At 41.0% G+C, this 17,991-nt stretch overlaps 10 protein-coding genes across 10 annotated transcripts; 4 read left to right on the forward strand and 6 right to left on the reverse strand.

Moving 5' to 3' along the window:
* Positions 1-1,299: 1,299 nt before the first annotated feature.
* Positions 1,300-3,768, forward strand: RSC3 (Rsc3p; the record flags this gene model as incomplete). Its single annotated transcript, XM_003681711.1, has 1 exon — positions 1,300-3,768. The coding sequence occupies one exon, from the start codon at positions 1,300-1,302 to the stop codon at positions 3,766-3,768; it is 2,469 nt and encodes an 822-aa protein (XP_003681759.1).
* Positions 3,769-4,004: 236 nt separating this feature from the next.
* TDEL0E03060 (uncharacterized protein) lies at positions 4,005-4,847 on the forward strand (the record flags this gene model as incomplete). Its single annotated transcript, XM_003681712.1, has 1 exon — positions 4,005-4,847. One exon carries the CDS (start codon positions 4,005-4,007, stop codon positions 4,845-4,847), a length of 843 nt encoding a protein of 280 aa, XP_003681760.1.
* Positions 4,848-4,905: 58 nt separating this feature from the next.
* On the reverse strand, positions 4,906-5,553 carry GPI11 (mannose-ethanolamine phosphotransferase GPI11; the record flags this gene model as incomplete). The annotated part of the gene is made up of 1 exon (XM_003681713.1): positions 4,906-5,553. One exon carries the CDS (start codon positions 5,551-5,553, stop codon positions 4,906-4,908), a length of 648 nt encoding a protein of 215 aa, XP_003681761.1.
* Positions 5,554-5,757: 204 nt separating this feature from the next.
* Positions 5,758-9,741, reverse strand: CFT1 (cleavage/polyadenylation factor CFT1; the record flags this gene model as incomplete). Its single annotated transcript, XM_003681714.1, has 1 exon — positions 5,758-9,741. The coding sequence occupies one exon, from the start codon at positions 9,739-9,741 to the stop codon at positions 5,758-5,760; it is 3,984 nt and encodes a 1,327-aa protein (XP_003681762.1).
* Positions 9,742-10,132: 391 nt separating this feature from the next.
* PRO1 (glutamate 5-kinase) lies at positions 10,133-11,386 on the forward strand (the record flags this gene model as incomplete). The annotated part of the gene is made up of 1 exon (XM_003681715.1): positions 10,133-11,386. The coding sequence occupies one exon, from the start codon at positions 10,133-10,135 to the stop codon at positions 11,384-11,386; it is 1,254 nt and encodes a 417-aa protein (XP_003681763.1).
* Positions 11,387-11,416: 30 nt separating this feature from the next.
* On the reverse strand, positions 11,417-12,445 carry PIH1 (Pih1p; the record flags this gene model as incomplete). The annotated part of the gene is made up of 1 exon (XM_003681716.1): positions 11,417-12,445. One exon carries the CDS (start codon positions 12,443-12,445, stop codon positions 11,417-11,419), a length of 1,029 nt encoding a protein of 342 aa, XP_003681764.1.
* Positions 12,446-12,574: 129 nt separating this feature from the next.
* BFR2 (rRNA-processing protein BFR2) lies at positions 12,575-14,146 on the reverse strand (the record flags this gene model as incomplete). Its single annotated transcript, XM_003681717.1, has 1 exon — positions 12,575-14,146. The coding sequence occupies one exon, from the start codon at positions 14,144-14,146 to the stop codon at positions 12,575-12,577; it is 1,572 nt and encodes a 523-aa protein (XP_003681765.1).
* A 547-nt stretch (positions 14,147-14,693) lies between these two features.
* ATP5 (F1F0 ATP synthase subunit 5) lies at positions 14,694-15,314 on the forward strand (the record flags this gene model as incomplete). Its single annotated transcript, XM_003681718.1, has 1 exon — positions 14,694-15,314. One exon carries the CDS (start codon positions 14,694-14,696, stop codon positions 15,312-15,314), a length of 621 nt encoding a protein of 206 aa, XP_003681766.1.
* An 83-nt stretch (positions 15,315-15,397) lies between these two features.
* Positions 15,398-16,372, reverse strand: SUR2 (sphingosine hydroxylase; the record flags this gene model as incomplete). The annotated part of the gene is made up of 1 exon (XM_003681719.1): positions 15,398-16,372. The coding sequence occupies one exon, from the start codon at positions 16,370-16,372 to the stop codon at positions 15,398-15,400; it is 975 nt and encodes a 324-aa protein (XP_003681767.1).
* Positions 16,373-16,714: 342 nt separating this feature from the next.
* On the reverse strand, positions 16,715-17,386 carry MHR1 (mitochondrial 54S ribosomal protein mL67; the record flags this gene model as incomplete). The annotated part of the gene is made up of 1 exon (XM_003681720.1): positions 16,715-17,386. One exon carries the CDS (start codon positions 17,384-17,386, stop codon positions 16,715-16,717), a length of 672 nt encoding a protein of 223 aa, XP_003681768.1.
* Between the last annotated feature and the right edge of the window lie 605 nt (positions 17,387-17,991).

Below are 17,991 nucleotides of genomic sequence, written 5' to 3' on the forward strand. Positions count from 1 at the left end.
AGATGCTGACGTGATGATATTTCGTGAGCCATCTACATGAACTCTGATTTATCTCCAAGAAATCGTAGGCGAGTTTGTTAGGTCCTAAGCTAGTTGAGTGGGTGCTTGAGTAGTCCAAATGTTGCTCTTCCCAGTCCGTATTCTGCGCAAGCCAGTTTTCCTTATCATCTCGATCTGCGATAGCCGCTCTGGTGACATTAGGTTGGAAGAGCTGCGCTGTTATGTCAATTACAGAAGCACTCACCTCGGATTCAGCAGGTAGCTACAAATCGGCAGATCGCGTTCTGATGTTTTGTAACAGAATAGACAGCAAACATAAGCATTTAGCGACAAACGGTACAGTATCGACTCATCAACCACATCTCTGTTTCCTCCTGAGCAAACTCTAGTCTTGGTAGCATCGAGCTGATTACTGAAACCTGACGCCTCTTGGAGTCGAGAAGGTAAATTTAGGCGATTTGTGATATAGTCAATGCTGACATCAGACACAGTAAATGGGATGGTAATTTCTTATCACAACAGAGTGATATGGGTTGTGATTAGAGAGCCTCAACAAATAAATTAAAACTATAGTTTCCGATGAATTTGCCGTCAACTACATGGATTTTGTACCCAAGGATCATGCTACTATTTCGTACAGGTTAAAGGGCTGTCACGTAAAAGTCTATTGGGATTTCTTTGATAAAATATTGAGAGTTTGAACCAACTGGTGCCTTGATCGTTATGAAGTAAAGCTTCACGCACCTCATTCTGTGGGATCAGACTCTTGAATATCTTCCCGACAAAAACCACGATTTCTCACCCGTTAGAAGACCAACCTGACTCGTAAAAAATCCCACAAAGTCCTCAAAGCTTCAAGAGCTTTAGGAGCATCTCCAAGTACATGAGAAAAATCTGTGAAAGCTGCTATAATTCAATAAATCCTCATCGAATCGTTATTATCATCACTCAGTACGCAGTTACCCAGCTTTCAGTTCTTCACGTTAAGGGGCATAAGAGTAGTAAAAGTTTTGAACCATGGTGGAATTTGGACGATTAATGGTGGCAACAAGTGTAAACCATTGTTGAAACCGACATTTAAACTATCACTATCGCTGCTAATTGGCGTAGGTTGTGTATCGTTTGCGTGTTGGAAGTTTTCTTGTTTGTTTGTTGACAGGCTTCTTCGGAGCACCGTGCTTTTTGGTCCGGTTGGCGCTTGAAGAGTTATAAGAATATACAAGTTTGGAGCGAAAAAGCACCACTAGAGAGGTCCCTGGGGGCAATTGAATGATCTGGAGGACATAGCGGCTTGGCGAGATGGATATCCGTGGAAGAAAGATGAAGAAACCGCCTGCGTGCGTGCAGTGTAGGAAGAGGAAGATTGGTTGTGATCGAGTGAAGCCTATATGTGGGAATTGTTTGAAGAATGGTAAGACGGATTGTTTCTTTCCTGATGTTCCTGGACAGTATGTGCCGTCGAATTCTTCTTTGCAAAATTCTGCCAAGTATGAGCTGGCGAGGGAAAATGCAGCTGAATTGCATCATAATCCTGAATTGGCCTCGATGGAGCAGATAAGAGAGTATAATACGAGGCTACAGTTATTGAATGCGCAGCAGCATAGGACCTCGCCTGGCCCTATGGAGACTGCGCAGTTTATTCCTAGGACTGTTCCGACTTTCGAAAATAAACCTGTAAGTTCTGCTAATGGATCAGCGTTGCATTTGAATTGGGTACAGGGCCCAGCGATGTTCGATATTATGACTTCTCCCTATACACAAGAAGAGGTCTTATTGAAAGAGATGGATTTTTGTAGATCGAGGTTGTTAGAGTTGCAAGAGATTACCGGCACCAAAGCCGGTGTTAACCTTTCCGATGATCTCGGGTCTAATGGGTCGAATAGTGGCGGGAGAGACCATAGTGGAAGAGATCAGAATGGTGGCGATACGCCGGACTATAGGAGATTGCAAATGTCCTTGAGAGGCGAAGGTTTCAATGTTAATGAGTTTAGAGACCTAGATCCCGAGTTTTTGGATGCAAAACAGGTCTTTGATGTTTTCACAGTGACGAACACAGATAATTTGACCGATTTAAATCCTTTGTCAGATGCCCCTAATTGTATCTTTAACGTACGATTCCTAACAATACGTGATGAGTATTTGGCTCAATTTTACAGAAGGTTTAATCAGGTGGCCAAAGATAATTTTAATGACCTATTGACTAATTGGAGACAACAAAGGTCAAAGGGCCCATCCCACTTAAAGAACGATCAATCGATAAGGTTCCCACCAAGGGGTGTCACACAGGAAATCATTACAAAATACTTGACAACAGTGACAGATACAAATTCTTTGATTCCAATCCTGAAACCAAGAGAGCTATCGACTGCAGTAGAGCAATTATTCGGACGTGAACCTATTTTCTCACCAAATAAGTTGGATTTACCACAGATCGCTACTTTGGGACAAGTAACAGTGTGTCTATTGCTCACATACGAGACTTTATCATCATCAGTTCTCATCCCTTTGAGAGATGAACAATTGACTTTGTTCCATCAATTGAGAGATTGGGTTCCTAGTCTAATGACTAACTTGCATTTGATCAGATCAGAGATCGACAGAAGGGACAGTAATTCATACTCGGTAAACGTGTTAAATTTTATTGCAATTTGGAAGTATTATCAATCCGTAGCCGATACTAGTGATAGTGATTCGGCCGATGGTGACGAAGACGTTCATATGGCTCGTTTACTTTCTTTGAACCATGAATCCAAGAATCAATTGCACATTTTGCTTTGGAATTTCATCTTCAAGAACTATTGCTGGAGACATCTTTTCAAAGGTGAAATTCCTTCTATGGTCATGGGGTCGGAACAAAATTCCGCCACCGTCATTGATCCACTACTGAATAATGATTTCCCCCTGTTGACTTTCCAAATAGACATGCTAAAATATCTACAAACTAAGGACTCTATGGTCTCATTACCCAAAGTTCTCGCACTTAGAGACCTTTTCAAAGTTAAACTAAATGACCAGAACAAAAAGTGTTACACAACTGCAGCAATTATCACAAGTGTTGTCGATTCGCTGATATATCGTAACGCAATGCTGTTCATTAATTATTACCTTTTGATGCAATACGAAAAACTGGGTGACGCCGATACTTTTGCAGATTATTATAAAGAGTTTTTGCAGTTGGTACAAGAGACTTTGTTCTATGTCTTTTCCAATTTGGCCAATTTGAAATTCGCCGGCTATGAATTCATATTCGCCAAGAAATCTTTTCTAACGTTGGAAAACATATGTTCTATGATCCTAGGGCTCTACCAAAGGTGCTACACTCTATTGGCTAAGAACACAGGCATTGTAACGGATAGTACGAAGGCAGAGGGTCAACAGGCTGAAATACTCGTACTACTGTTGAAAAAAATACTAATGTTGTTGCAAGACTATGCAAAGAATCGTAAAGCTGGAAGCCCATTGATTTTCAAGCTGGTTTGTAAACTCAGAACAACTTTGGAATATATCGCACATTGCGAAAGTAGCCCAATGGTTACGATGAATCACGTCATGGAAAAGAGACCAATTTCTAGCTCGACCACCAACGCTTTCGAATTGATAGACGATTCCGACCTAGCGAAAGTGGTTACAAAACTGCGTGGCATATCAGAATCATTGATCAAATCAGATTTTTACAACCAGAGGAAACCATACCAACCTACAAACCCACAGACAATAGGCCTAACGGCAGAAAATTTCTCAGATGTCTTCAACTCGTTATATTCTTAGCCTTATAATAGAGACACAATTGACAAGTGATGCATCTGACTTGGACATACCGTGTATGTAACATTTGTAACTATAATAAAGCTTCCCTCTGATAGACAACGTGAGGCCGGCAGGTCCAGTATTATTTCACTTATGTTAACGCTGTAAATCTTTCAATTGATCTTCCGAGCCGAAGAACCAGAACATTTAATTAAGGTATTTTATTCCAACATAGAGCCCAATTCAAATTCTATCCAATGTCTGGGAGAGCCATTTCCACCAAGCTAACCAGGCTATTGTCCAGCGTTCGCTGTGCTAGGCCTTACAGTGGCGGTAACATCTCTATATCAGATTTCGCTGCGACGAAGAAAGGAACAGGTAGTGGATCCTTCATTGAATTACCAGAGTTCAAACCATTGCAAGATTCGATTCTCGTGAAAATTCCAAGCTCATGTACGGTGTATGGGAAGCTAAACAAGATCAATGCGATTAGTTCTGATCCACAGGCAAAGAATGGACCTTTTCTAGCTCAAGAGTCCACTGGCCCATCAGCATTCTCGAGAATAATGACTGGTGAACATCCTGCAAATCTGATGATGGCTTCTCCTACTCCAATGTCGAATATAACCGTTGTCAACATCGATACAGATGACAAAGGGGGGCTATACGTACCAGATTTTGCTGAAAATGTGCTATGCTACAGCGGAGACTTAACATTGGATAAGAAAAGTCGAGTTGAAGGCTATGGTGTCCTTGCACTTGCTGGAAAAGGTCCTGTGTATCAAATAATATTAAAGGAGGGCGAAGAAATGATGGTGACAAGCGAATCAATCCTAGCTTATGATTCCCAAGTTGCATTAAAATTAGTGAAACTGAATTCTTCCTATGGTTTCCCCAAAGGCGTGAGTGAGTTCTTGTCCAAATATTTTGCTCGCTACTATGACCAAGCTTATATTACTTGGAATAAGTGGTTTACCGGAAGCAAGATTTACAGTAACATTCAAGGACCTGGAACGTTCTTCTTGCAAACGCACTTCATCGCAGGCTCCAAGACCTATACCGAGAAGGACATAATGGAAGCTCTCGATTCAAGAAACTAAATATTCTTTCAACATGACCATTTATCAATATTATACAAATGCTTGCACATACATAAATTTAAAAGTAAGATCCAAAGGAGTACCCAAAGAAGGCGCCAAGGTATGCACCAACAACCACTGGAACGGGCCACGCCTGCCAATCTCTATCCCAATCCAATGGGATCACAACACAACTTGACCATGCTCCGATGACTATCATAATAAAATACTTCTTCCACAGGCCGACCTTGAAGTCTCCATTGAAAACCTGGTAGATCGCAGGATGTGCCAGGTAACAACAATGTAGTGCTAGCATCCAGGTTTCCTTCCATTTTTCTGTCACTGGTGCGCCAAATAATATAATGATGAGCACTGCAGGTAGAGTCAATAGTAATGTAGCGCATAGAGAAATTAAAGTCAGTGGTACTTTCAGTTTAAGTATCTTGTTTCCATATACTGTAGATTTATTGAATTGGATCCCAAGATATGCTAGTTGCAAGGGAATTAATGCAAACAGTAGCTTCAAGCTGTCAAATCCATCTGAGATATAAATATAGTAATAAAGAAGCGGTATAATATGCCATGGAACGGTTAAAAGTGTCTTTCTCACATATACTGGAGGGTTATCGTGGTCTACATGCTTCTTCTTATTACTTCTATTGGTCAGAGTATTGTCATCAGAAAATGACACGGTTTTCTTCACGGTGGCCCTCTTTTTCACTCCCATATTGACTAAGGCTTGCCAAGTATTATTGGTCTCCTGATCGACTTCAACTCACCAAAGTAGTCAACTTTAGAGGTCGCTAAACTATTTAAGATTCGATATTTGAAAAATTACAGCTATTTCGCGCCTTCATAGCGTAACCTTTAATAAAGAAAAAATAGATAATTATTACATTTATTCGATTGTGAAAATGCCAAAACGTTCCGATTATTTACAAAGCGATCTTAATGAAAACTCAACGTTGATAAGATCCCGCCAAATCTCGAAATGGGCCCTCTTACCGACTTTTTGAGAAATTTGCTTTCTTCTGTCCGTCGACAACCTTTTGAATCGCTGAATGACATTGAAATCCAGCATTGGTCTCAATACATGTGTTGTCTTGTAATGCTCGTTGGAAAGTCTTTCCATTCTAGGGTTTAGACCACCTAATTGTAGTTCTTTTTCTGTAATTTGTTGTTGAACAACGTAGAGCCGACGATATACGTCCTCTCTCAGAGGAAGCAGTTTGAATACAGAGCCATCCACTTGTCCCCCAATAGCTTGGAAATTTTTCATGTTCGCTTGGGCTGGTTCAAACTCTTCATTTTTAGGCAGTAATGCCATGCAGGTATTGGTGGAATGCAAATTGAAACTCGTGCAATGGAGAAGTCTTTGACCAGAAAGAGAGTTTGGCTCGTCAGGAGCGTACTTGAATACATGTAGTATGTCGTCAGTGTCAGTTATTGCAAAGAAAATGTCACCTCCGTTAACCAAAAATTCGACTGACACTGTCTCCATTTTGGCAATACTTCTTCCCAGTGGGATCATTCTATAAGGTTCAGCATCGAAACCGACAAATTGGAAACCTTGCATTGCGTCTCCAATAATCATGAAGTTACCGAAACTTTTGGCATCAGTGACAAACACAGGAATATCTAAAAATGCGACGGGCACAACAGAATTATCATCCTGCACATCTCTCACTAGGACCTTTTGGCTTTGATTGATCAAAAATCTCCCGCTAATTTCGCAAACTGTACTGACAGTTCCTCTGATTTCCTCTTGGAACACTTCGCTTAACTTGAAATTGGTATCAGGTTTGCCAGGTTCAGGAACCACCTCCGTTATATCAAAAACGAAAAACGAACCTGATGGTGGTAGATCTTCAGTTCCAACCACCGCGACGCCAACAATCACATATTCTTTCTTGCGTCTTGTTCTCGAATCCAACTGAATCAGCATGGATTTTGCATCGTTGATCAAGGTATTTGCGGGAAGTTCTTTTTTATCGATGATGTTCCAAGTCTTGGGATTAACCAGTAGGATACCACTTTGAAAGCCTTTGGCATGTGGAACATTTTCCTGGTAGCCAACTAGCTTTTCGCCGTCTTCGGCAAGCGCTTCATATTCGATTTCCCTCGCATAGGATGCTATGAACATCTGCGACCTCTCATGGAAGGTTACATTCGTAAGCGTCATGAAATCCTCCAGAACGTCACTTATATCAATCCGTTTAAGTGGGAGCTTGTTTCCGTAATATATGTTGTTCCGGTCTAACGTGTAAACTCTGGCATTCTTGATATCATCCACACACATTACAGAACTTTTACACCACCTGGTCAAAGACACCAATGGTATGTTAGCAAAGCGATAGAGTCTGGGCGAGGAATCATCTTCTTTGATGATGATATATGGGACGGATCCTGTGATTAAAATAACCGAGTAACCATTATACTCTGGAACATAATGCATATTCCTTTCAATAGCGCTGACACCTTTCGCATAAGCATTATCTGGGGCACCGGTGACAGGCAAATCACTGGAGGTAATATTCCTGAAAAATCGACTACGTCTTGATGAAGATTTCTTGTACTGATAAATCTCTCCGCCAAAAGTTAGAATTGTCAGAAATTCCTCCTTGTTGTTGCTTCCCAATTTATTGATCATCACCTGCTTGATAGATGGGTCAGGTATCACTTCTTCTGGCAATTGATATGTGCTAATATAGAGGCTTTCATTCAAGATATCGACACCGTTGAGCTGGAAAATACGGTCATTATGCTCCTTACCGAAAAAGATGATTTGATTATCCGCCGTCACAAAAGTAAAGAGTAACTGTTCTTCATCTGAAACTTCAAGACCTGTTAGAAACTCATTGCACATATTGGTCTGTGAAATAAAACCTGAAGTGATCACCATCTCCTTAAGAACATCTGGCAGATCAACCCTCAGAAGTTTCTTTCTATGTTTCATTTCCAGCTCGTAAATCTTAATGTCACCTCGAGACACTGTGATCAATATGTATGGATCCATCACAGAGACGTGAACGACCTCATAGTCGAATTTCATAGTCGTTAGTCGACGAAAATTGGTATCGTACAGGATAAGATTATTAGTTGTCACTTGAACTATACGTTTATCACCTCCGAACATGGAAATACAAACAGTAGTGGCATCTCTGCGAAACCTTCCCTCCTTATGCAAGGCGAAGTTATTATCAATCTCGTAAATATCGCTTTTGGCTTTATTAGAATCTGTAGTAACCAAATACTTGTCCCTATTCTTGATTTTCAAATTCCATATCTGAGTTACGCTAATGAATTTAAGAGCGACCTCTACCGTGGGCCTGACACTTCCTTGAATCTCAGTCAAATGCGATCCACTCCCATTACCAGAGGTAGCTACCATAGAATATTCGTTCCTGTTTGGATTCAGCAAGCCTTTAACATATTTCTCAACTGAGCAGACTTTGCCGACAGCCAGTGATGTTATTGGTCCAATATTCTTTATCGTGGAGAGCAATTCGATGTCAAAGGGTGTGACTGTCTCGACGATAACTTCCTTATTATCATCTGCTTTCCCTGCGTCAGAAGCCTCATCCGAGTAAAGGTTATCCTCGTCTTCATCTTTGTCGAAAGAACTTTCCATTGCTTCTGAGAATATCTTGTGCTCGTCTCTACTCTCAGCTGCCGATTTCAGGTTGTTTAGCCTTACCACCAAAGCATCACCGGATTTGAAGCCCATCAGAAGATCCATATTATTGTTAGAAGATCTGCTATTTAAACGCGACATGCATGTGCAACCTTGATTATTCTTGAGTGTATCATTAACAATTGGTAGCTTAATTATGTCAAATTTTATAAGCAGCCTTCCTTCCGACTCCAACTGCACATAATAGACGTTGGAATTGGCATCCATCAGTAGCAGAGTTTCATCATTTACTTTGTCACTTGTCGGAGGAGACCAACAGCGGGCGATGGATTGCGGCAGCAGAATCTCGTATTTTGAATTGTCTATGATTCTCCCTTGCCTCAAGTTTCGATCACTGAATGAGTTAAGCAGAATCACCGATTGCAAAGCACCGCTGTTATCAGCAAATGCCAGTTCATTGGCTCCCACAATCATGCATCCGTTGGAGATCGGAACTAAACTATGGAAATCCCAACTCAAACCAGTCAATTTACCTATTGTTGTAGCTCCAAATTTTGTGGTATTGTCAGTGGACGAGATCTCCAATGTAAAGATCATATATGATATTGGCTGTGGATTCAACTGACGGTTTCCTGCCCATATTAATGTTGGTTCAAACAGTATGGCTATGGTAGGTTTGCTAAAGTTGTTAAGAAATTGTACATCAATAACGTTTCGTATCTCACTGTGCAATTCCTTGGCAACGAATATTTTACTGGGATATGTTACTTTGTCACTGCTAGTCTTCATCCTCTTGACATCATTATTCTCCGCATCTGCCTCCTCGTCATCATCAGTTGCTGCCCTAAAAGGTAATAATGCAAGGACGTCGTTATTGAGTATTATTGCGCATCTCTTGGAAGGATCGAGTCTAAAATATGATTGTTGCGCTATCTCTAACAAGGATAAGTCCCTAAATTTATCCTCGTAGTAATGCAAACTAGCAGTCTCTATCGAATTTGACAGTGGATCAAATTTCACAATGGATACCTTGGCGATTGATGTGCATAGTAGTAGACAATCCAGTGAAGAATTCACCTGAGGAATCAAAGCCAAATCGGTGATTTTTCCATGAAACTTGAATTCATTGGTTAAAAAGAGCTTGGCTGACTCATCAACGCGGTAAACACTAAGCACGTTGGTCCTCACAGTTAACAATTCCTCATATTCAGAAGTGGTGAAATAACCTGTTATTGAGTGCGAAACAACAGTTGGATCGAGCACGTCATCGTAAACATTCATCCTGCAGACGACTGAGAGCCACAAACACCAAAATTGGATCCCTGGACGCTTTATCAGACGCTGAACTGGCCGGTTTAGTCTTGAAGTATCGTTAGTAGTCGGAATATGTCATTTATCGTCAAAGGTCACGTGGGTCAGTTGTTAAAGACTAGCTATTGAAGCTTCAAATCATCGCCATTGACCTCAATGGCACCCACAGTAGCTAATGTTGAGCTCCCAACTAGGGTGGAGTACCATGATGCATCATATAGTGAGTGTTTAGCTAGTTGAGTCTGGAAAAAACCCGTGCACCGCATACTTTTAGCATAAGTATGGTCAATCTTAAAGTGAAAAGTTATACAATTAGATGACTATTGAAAGATCAACACTTCATAGGGGCATTGGTTGCACCATGAGTATGTCTTATACCATTGTTATCAAACTGGGATCGTCGTCCCTTGTAGATGAAATGACGAAAGAGCCCAAACTGTCAATTATGTCGCTCATAGTGGAGACTGTTGTGAGATTGAAGCGGATGGGCCATAAAGTTATCATAGTTTCGAGTGGTGGGATCGCAGTAGGATTGAAGACGCTAGGATTGGAAAAGAGACCCAAGAAACTGGCTGAAGTCCAGGCAATTGCTGCTGTAGGTCAAGGTAGGCTTATTGGAAGATGGGATGGACTTTTCGCCGAATTTGACCAGAGAATTGCACAGATTTTGATCACTAGGAATGATATAGCGGATTGGTCACAGTATAAGAATGCTCAAAATACTATCAATGAACTGTTGAAGATGGGTGTAGTGCCAATTGTCAATGAAAATGATACTCTTTCTGTTAGTGAAATTAAGTTTGGCGATAATGATACATTGTCAGCGATTACAGCAGCATTGATCGGTGCAGACTACTTATTTTTGTTGACAGATGTTGACTGTCTTTACACTGACAATCCCAGGACCAATCCTTCGGCTACCAGTATACTAATTGTCCCAGACTTATCGAAGGGACTGCCTGGGGTTAACACCTCAAGCGGGTCTGGATCTGACGTTGGCACAGGTGGGATGCAGACAAAACTTGTTGCTGCAGATCTTGCGACAAATGCTGGGGTCCATACGGTTATTATGAAAAGCAATGCGCCAGCAAATATATTGAAAGTGGTTAACTATATGCAAACTCTCGATGGGGAAAAACCAGTGTATGATGATCTGGAGGATTTACAGAAACGGGAATTGCTAAAACTGAAGCAGTTGAATGTTCCACTGCACACGAAGTTCATTGCCAATGATAACCAGCATCATTTGAATAACAGAGAATTTTGGATGCTACACGGCCTCGTTACGAGCGGAGCAATTATTATAGATGAAGGTGCGTACGCAGCTCTTACACGTAAGGACAAAGCAGGTCTCTTACCAGCAGGTGTCATTGATACAGAAGGTTCATTCCATGAGTTGGAGTGCGTTGACTTGAAGATTGGTCAACGTTTGCCCGATGGCTCTTTGGATACAAGCAAACCTCTCAAGACTGTCGGTAGGGCAAGATCTAACTATCACAGCTCAGAGCTGAACAGAATAAAAGGTTTGCAAAGCGATCAAATCGAAGATGCTCTGGGCTACGCGGGTAGTGAGTATGTTGCCCATAGGCAGAATTTGGCATTTCCTCCTCATTAAAACTTTATAGAATTACTTAAACAACTAATATCATATGAAAATGATCAGCTTGCTGTCCTTACTGACAAAAAATGATTGCATACGTGATATGTCTGACTCAGAGAAGATATTTGGGAGTGGTATATGCAGCTTCTTTTCTTTGTAGACATTTAAATTTTTGTTCTTGATCTCTAACGCATTTTCCTGCGGATTATAACGTAATTCCAAATCCGACCCTGAGTTGATCTGAGAAGAAACTTCAATCCTAAGCTTGAACTTTTCTGTGTCCTTAGTTTTTCTGATTCTCACATCGAATTGTAATTCTGGTAATTCCACTGTTGCTTGATGCCTATTTTCTTGTCGATCAGCAATTCTCAGGCTGTCAATCTCCTCAATCAATGGTCCACCCGATTGTTTGTTGCTTGGTATCAGTGGAGGTAGTTCATCATCATCTGCGTTCCCTAGAAGACCGCTTGGCTCATCATCTAGTAAACTTCGCTTCATTCTAAGAATATTTGATGGACCGTCATCTTCAGCCTCAGCAGCCTTAGCTATATTTTCTTGATAATTATTGGTCAGCTCACTTAAATGAATTTCCAAAGCTGGAATTGCTTCACCTTTCTTCTTCATCTTAGGAAATGCAATATGTTCTCTTGAAATTCCTACAACGTCAGACAATTCGCATGATTCCAAGCACCATTCGATCACAATTTCTCTCAATTGTAAATCGTCACTGATCCAACCCATGCAATCGGTATTGATGCAACAATCCCATACGTAACACATTGCGCCCTTCTTGTCCGTATCTTCTCGTACCGATGAAGTAACTATAGGAACTTCCCACTGATTGTTCATAATTAATGGATACACCACCGATGAGGTAAACTCAATGTCTGGCTTAGGAACTTCGTCATGGTGACATATATTAATAAATGCTTTCGTATTGGCCTTTAATTTCAACAAGTGTGATGGTCTGCCTTCTGTACTTATTAATTTGGATTTAACGACAAAATCAGGAATTGGCTCCAAGTTTACCACAGAGTTCGAGCTCTCTGCAGCTGGTCGTAGCATAAAATCCATTAAATGGTTTAGCAATGGGCTGCCTTGATCTATTGAGCGATGATAATGAACTTGCAAGCTCGATGAATCGTTATAAAGTTTATCACGTGAAATTACAAGTCTCTGGTTACTAGCTTATTTATGTATTAACTAACCAAAAATTTGAATATCATCGTTCTTGATGGCTTCTAGCTCGGGTGCATTACCGTTCTCTTCTGTATCGTTTTCGTTTTCGTTGAAATCAACTCTTTGACCTAATAGACCAGCGAAAAATTCATCAATTTGTTCGTCCGACCATTTGTAACCCAAATCTCTTGGTGCCTCGAAGTTGGCGATTGGTTCTTGAACTGTGTAATTCAACTTTCTACCCTTGGAGGCCTTTGTATCGACATTCTTTTTGAGTTTGTTGTTGGAGCGTGATGTGATGGCGATATTGGCCGTGGCTCCATTAGAATTCTTTGCATCTAGTATCTTCTTGTCGACCAGATCGTTTAGCAGTACTCTGTAGAAATCCTCATCGTCAAATATATATGGATTCTCAGCTGTATCTAGAGCGCTATTGTCTTTCTTTCTCGGATCGTAATTGGCAGGAACGTCTATGTCATCTTCAACAATATCATCCGGGGTTTCTGCATTGAGAAGCGGCAATCTGCCACTTGATAGATCTTCTTGAAATCGTACGGGGGTGATATTTCTTCTGCTGAGAGAAGTACGTTTTAGCAGTCTTTCCGAATCTGCTAGTTGATTCTCAACCTGAACGTCTGAAGGTTGGTTTATAGCCTTGAATTTTGTAGAGTTTAGTGCATGGCTTCCAGAGGCTGATGAAACTTTTGTAGACCATTTGTTCAAAACAGCTGAACGGTACTTCTTCAACTCGCCATCCAATCTATCGGTTTCTTTCTCGAGCTCTGCCATAGTTCTCTTGCCCTTCCTATCGGAAGCTTCTGGCTCCTGAGAAATATGATCCTTTATCTGAAACTCCGTTCTGAAGTCGATCATTTGCCCCAGCACTTTCTCGAGCAATTGCTGAGTCTTTTTCGTTAATTTGGCAATATTAGCTTCTTCACACTGTTTCCACGATTCTTTGGTCAAGGGCAGAACATTAGCAGAATTAACAGCTTTTTGCAATTTTATTCTGACGTCGATGATGTTTTCGAATAGTTTCCCCTGCTCTAGGATACAAAGACCCTTCGCAGCATCCCTTTGGGTAGTCTCTGACAGTTTTTTAACTGCGCTATTTGTTTCCTGTTGTATCAGTTTCGCCAAACGCTCTCTCTTATACTGCGCATCCTCCGTTTCACTAGCTCCACTCTCCTCCTCGCTCTCGCTTAGCAATTCATCTTCAGAATCAGTTTTCAAAGACACCGCATCACTCTCACTCTCACTCTCACTCTCACTCTCACTCTCACTCTCACTCTCACTTGCACCCTCACCTTGGTCCTGTGATTCTTCCTCATCCGCGTATAAGTCTTCTCGAGACCCCACTGCACCACTGTACTTGGCATCCTTCAAAGCAATTCCATCGTCTCTTAGCCTAGATTTCTCAACCGATGTATAATGTGCATTCTCCGCTTCCTTATCCTCGAGATCAGAGACGTTATCGTCACTTGAGCCGTTTTCTTGGTGTTCGAATACACCTACATCGTTATCCTCAATGTCAATATCTCTATTCACAGGCCTATTAGCCAACTCTGAAATCTCATCCGCAACAAACCTGCCCATTTCTTAAATTACTCAACTACTTTCAAGCTCGAATAGCACTGGAGGACCACTAGATGAGCTATTCAAAAGGTTATCCACTAGATTTATTGTATATTCTGGTGTATTGAATAGCTCATCGCTTCAAAATTTTTTCACAATTCTTTTTTTACAGAACTTTCCATTTTAGGATGAGTGTCTAAAAGGGGAAAGAGCACCTGACCGCTTTCCTAAAAGGGTATATTCCATAAAAATCGCAGTTTTGAGTCATTTAAAGAGGCTTTAAACTCGAACAAAGCAGATTCGTACCTTCTGGCTGCTCCTTATTACTGATATTCAAGTTGATTTAGGCGCTAAAGATGAATGACATATTCACGTGACTTTAACCCAATGAGAAGCCAGTTTTGAAATTCGTTTATTGTGATCCTCAATTTTTCATCAATTTTCCAGCCTGAATGACCCCTCTCGAACTAAAAACACCAACTAATATAGTCAATTGAATCATCATTAAGGCCTATTATAGTATCTTTGCAGGTCTAATACGGTTGTGAAGAGCATTAGAATTCCAGAAATGATGTTTGGCAGAATGTTTATCCGTACTTTGGCCTCTAGTGCTAAAACTGTCAAGCCACCAGTGCAATTGTTTGGTTTAGATGGTACTTATGCTACCGCTTTGTTCACTGCAGCTTCCAAGAGCTCTTCCGTTGAGGCAGCTTCCAAATCTTTGAACTCTCTATCGCAAACCATTGAAAAAGATCCAAAATTGAAGGAGATCTTGGCCAATCCTGCCCTATCTGCTCAAGACAGAAAACTTGTTGCCGAAAGTTTGGCTGGTCTACCAAACATGGACTCTTCTGTGGTAAACCTTTTGAAAGTCTTAGCTGAAAACAATAGACTGGATATCTTCACAAAGGTCAACAGTCAATTCACTACTTTGACTGATGCTTACAATGGATTGATCAAGGGTACTGTTATCTCTGCTCAGCCATTGGACTCTAAATCTTTCAAGAGAATCGAAAAGGCTCTAGGTCAATCCAAATTGGTCGGTCAGGGAAAGACTTTGAAATTGGAAAATTCCGTCAAGCCAGAGATTCAAGGTGGTTTGATCGTCGAGATCGCTGATAAAACTGTCGATTTGTCGATTGCTACCAAGATTCAAAGGTTGAACAAACTGCTAGATGAATCCATCTAAGAAGAGCATACATAAAGAACAATCATAAATTTCCCATTTTTATATTCACCTATATAACGACATGTAAAGAATGAAGCAAAGACTTACTTCTTGGCCTTAGTTTTCCTCTCGGTCAAAAACTGTTTGTACTTATCGATCGTAACACGTCTCTGAGCCTTTTGATAGCCTTCAAAACCTTTGAAATTGGTGCCAAACAAAGTATCCCAGAAAGTGAAGAATGGTTGGGCATAGTTGGTCTTGATACCAAAATTTTGGTGATGGATATCGTGGTAGACAGCATTGTTGGGGAAAAGGATTTGGAAAGGATCAAATGGCAACGCATAACCACAATGATCATCAACAGTCTTCATGGTGGCAAAGGTATACAGAATAATTTGCTCTCTATGTGTCAAACCGGTGACCAACATAGCGATACCAGTTCCCAATGTGTCTAACAAAAATCCTTCCAAAGGTGCATTATACAAGGCACCGTAAGCGTATGGGACGTACAAACGGTGATGTCTCGAATGAAATTTCTTGTATAGGGTCATGTTTGTGTGCATTAGTCTGTGCAACCAGTATTGCCACGTATCGATGATCGCAAATCCACCAAACAACTTCAAAGCTGAAAAACCGTACATGTAGAAATAGTAAACTGCCGCATCAGGGATAGCTGCTGGAATTTGCTGTCTTAATAGCCACATATCTCTATTTTCAAACCCAGTTAGAGGCTTTTCATCGAGCCATAAAAACCCTAGACCGACAACACTCTGTACAATATGCTGAAAGATAACTTCACATAAAACCTCAACACGACCGGCTTTGTTTCTCGAAGCTACTTCTTCACTTGGATGAATCCGGTACTTTTCTGCCAAATGCAAAGTATCGATGAGATGAAATATTATTGAGAAAGACCAGTAAGCCACCACCGGAGCCACCAAAGCCAGGACTCCATCGGACATATACGGTAGCAGATCTTTCTTTGCAGCGATCACCGCTGTAGGCTCTACAGCAGAATGCATGAACCCATATGGGCTCTTTAGCTCGTATATTTGATCAAAAGCTGTGCTAGAGTTCATATCGGTTTCCTGGAGTCGTTTGCAAAATAAAACCACAATATTCTTCAGCTAACGGGTTTGCTCGTTTATATACAGCACACAATAGATCAGATAGACTTCTGTTGTTCCCAGATGACGTTGATTAAAGTGGCACAGATGATACCACTATTTTTTCTTTCAGTCGCTTCTTGGCGAAGTTTCCTCTTTCGGGCTCGCAGGTATACGAGTAATCACTACGAAGGCGGTCAGTTGATGGTTTCAATAGGTAGTCGTGTAGCCACTAGAACAGTCAGTATTTACAGATATTTACTCGTTTGGATTTTTCCAATTTTTTGCATAAAATTTCGCCGAAATTTAATCTCTCTACAGCGAAATTGAATTGGCCTGATTTTCTTCTTCTCTTATCCTGGCAAACTCTTGCTTCGCCTTTTCTCCTAATTCTCTAAGTAATGAACTTTCTTCCCTGGCGCTATTCCCCAAACGGTTCATCACGGCGTGGTTGACGTTAGGCAATTTTGGCGTCCAATACTTGGCCTTATCACCCATTCTCCACGGATCTTCCCAGTGTAGAGTCGCTCTTTGGTCCTTGGTGTCTCTGAAAGTCTTTTGCAATGACTCGATTAGATCTGCAACTGCTTCTTGCGTGTATGTCGGTCTGTACTGCATGCTGTACCATGTGTTTCCGTCGTCGTTCTTCTTCCGCATGGAATCAGCATCCTTGGAGAGACGGACGTCTCGCAAGTAACGTAACCTACGTAGGTTCTGATACAATTTGACACTGGACTCAAAGTCGGGCATATCCACCACACACATACATCTCCAAATATCACGTCTTGTTGAAGGTTTCTTGTTCTCCCAATTAGGGCGCTGGAAAAGCGTATCAATTTGCTTGGGTGTGAAGTTGGGGAATTGAGAGTAAACTACCTGTCCTGACTCTAAGTTTCGGAATATGAACACTTGAGGTGCATAACCTGTTTTTTGTAGCCATGAGGCCGGACGGAACTTTCTAATGGCCAAGTTACCTGTCTTGGACATCTTGGAATGTGTGAAGGCTATAGCAAAGTCTCAATGGGGAATTATTGTCGACTTATCAACAGTTTTGAACCTTCAAGAGCTGGTAAAAGTAGCCCATCTCGATCTGAAAAATTATTGAAAAAGATGCCATCACAACGAACGGGAAATCTATGATTGAAACTACTATCAACATATAGAGGTGTCGACCATCGCGTTCTTCACGCTGTAACCTTTCGCTCAACTTTCTTACGATTTGCTTCTTCATTTTGGTGTTCGTTTGTGCTCAATGCAAGAAGAATTGACTTAGTTATTTTCAGTTTAACTCAATATTATGTTATGACCTTATACAAGGTTAATTGGTAACAAAGATCTTGCTTGCTCCATTATGACAATGAATCGTCCTTGATATGAAGACTTTTGAATTTAATCTATGTTAAGAGTGGATGAGGAACTGAATAAGAAAAGTCAAGAACTAAGCTACCCCGAATCTTCAAACCAGAGAGCTTTGGAGATTATGTTTCACTAGGCACAGAAATTCAGACGCATTAGGAGCTCCCACACACCTGCTATCAAGGCGCTCTAATTTATAACCTTTATGGTGAATTTTCTCATCGCTGATTGAAATT

Source organism: Torulaspora delbrueckii, chromosome 5, assembly GCF_000243375.1.
Source record: "Torulaspora delbrueckii CBS 1146 chromosome 5, complete genome".
In the NCBI taxonomy this organism is placed as follows: domain Eukaryota; kingdom Fungi; phylum Ascomycota; class Saccharomycetes; order Saccharomycetales; family Saccharomycetaceae; genus Torulaspora; species Torulaspora delbrueckii.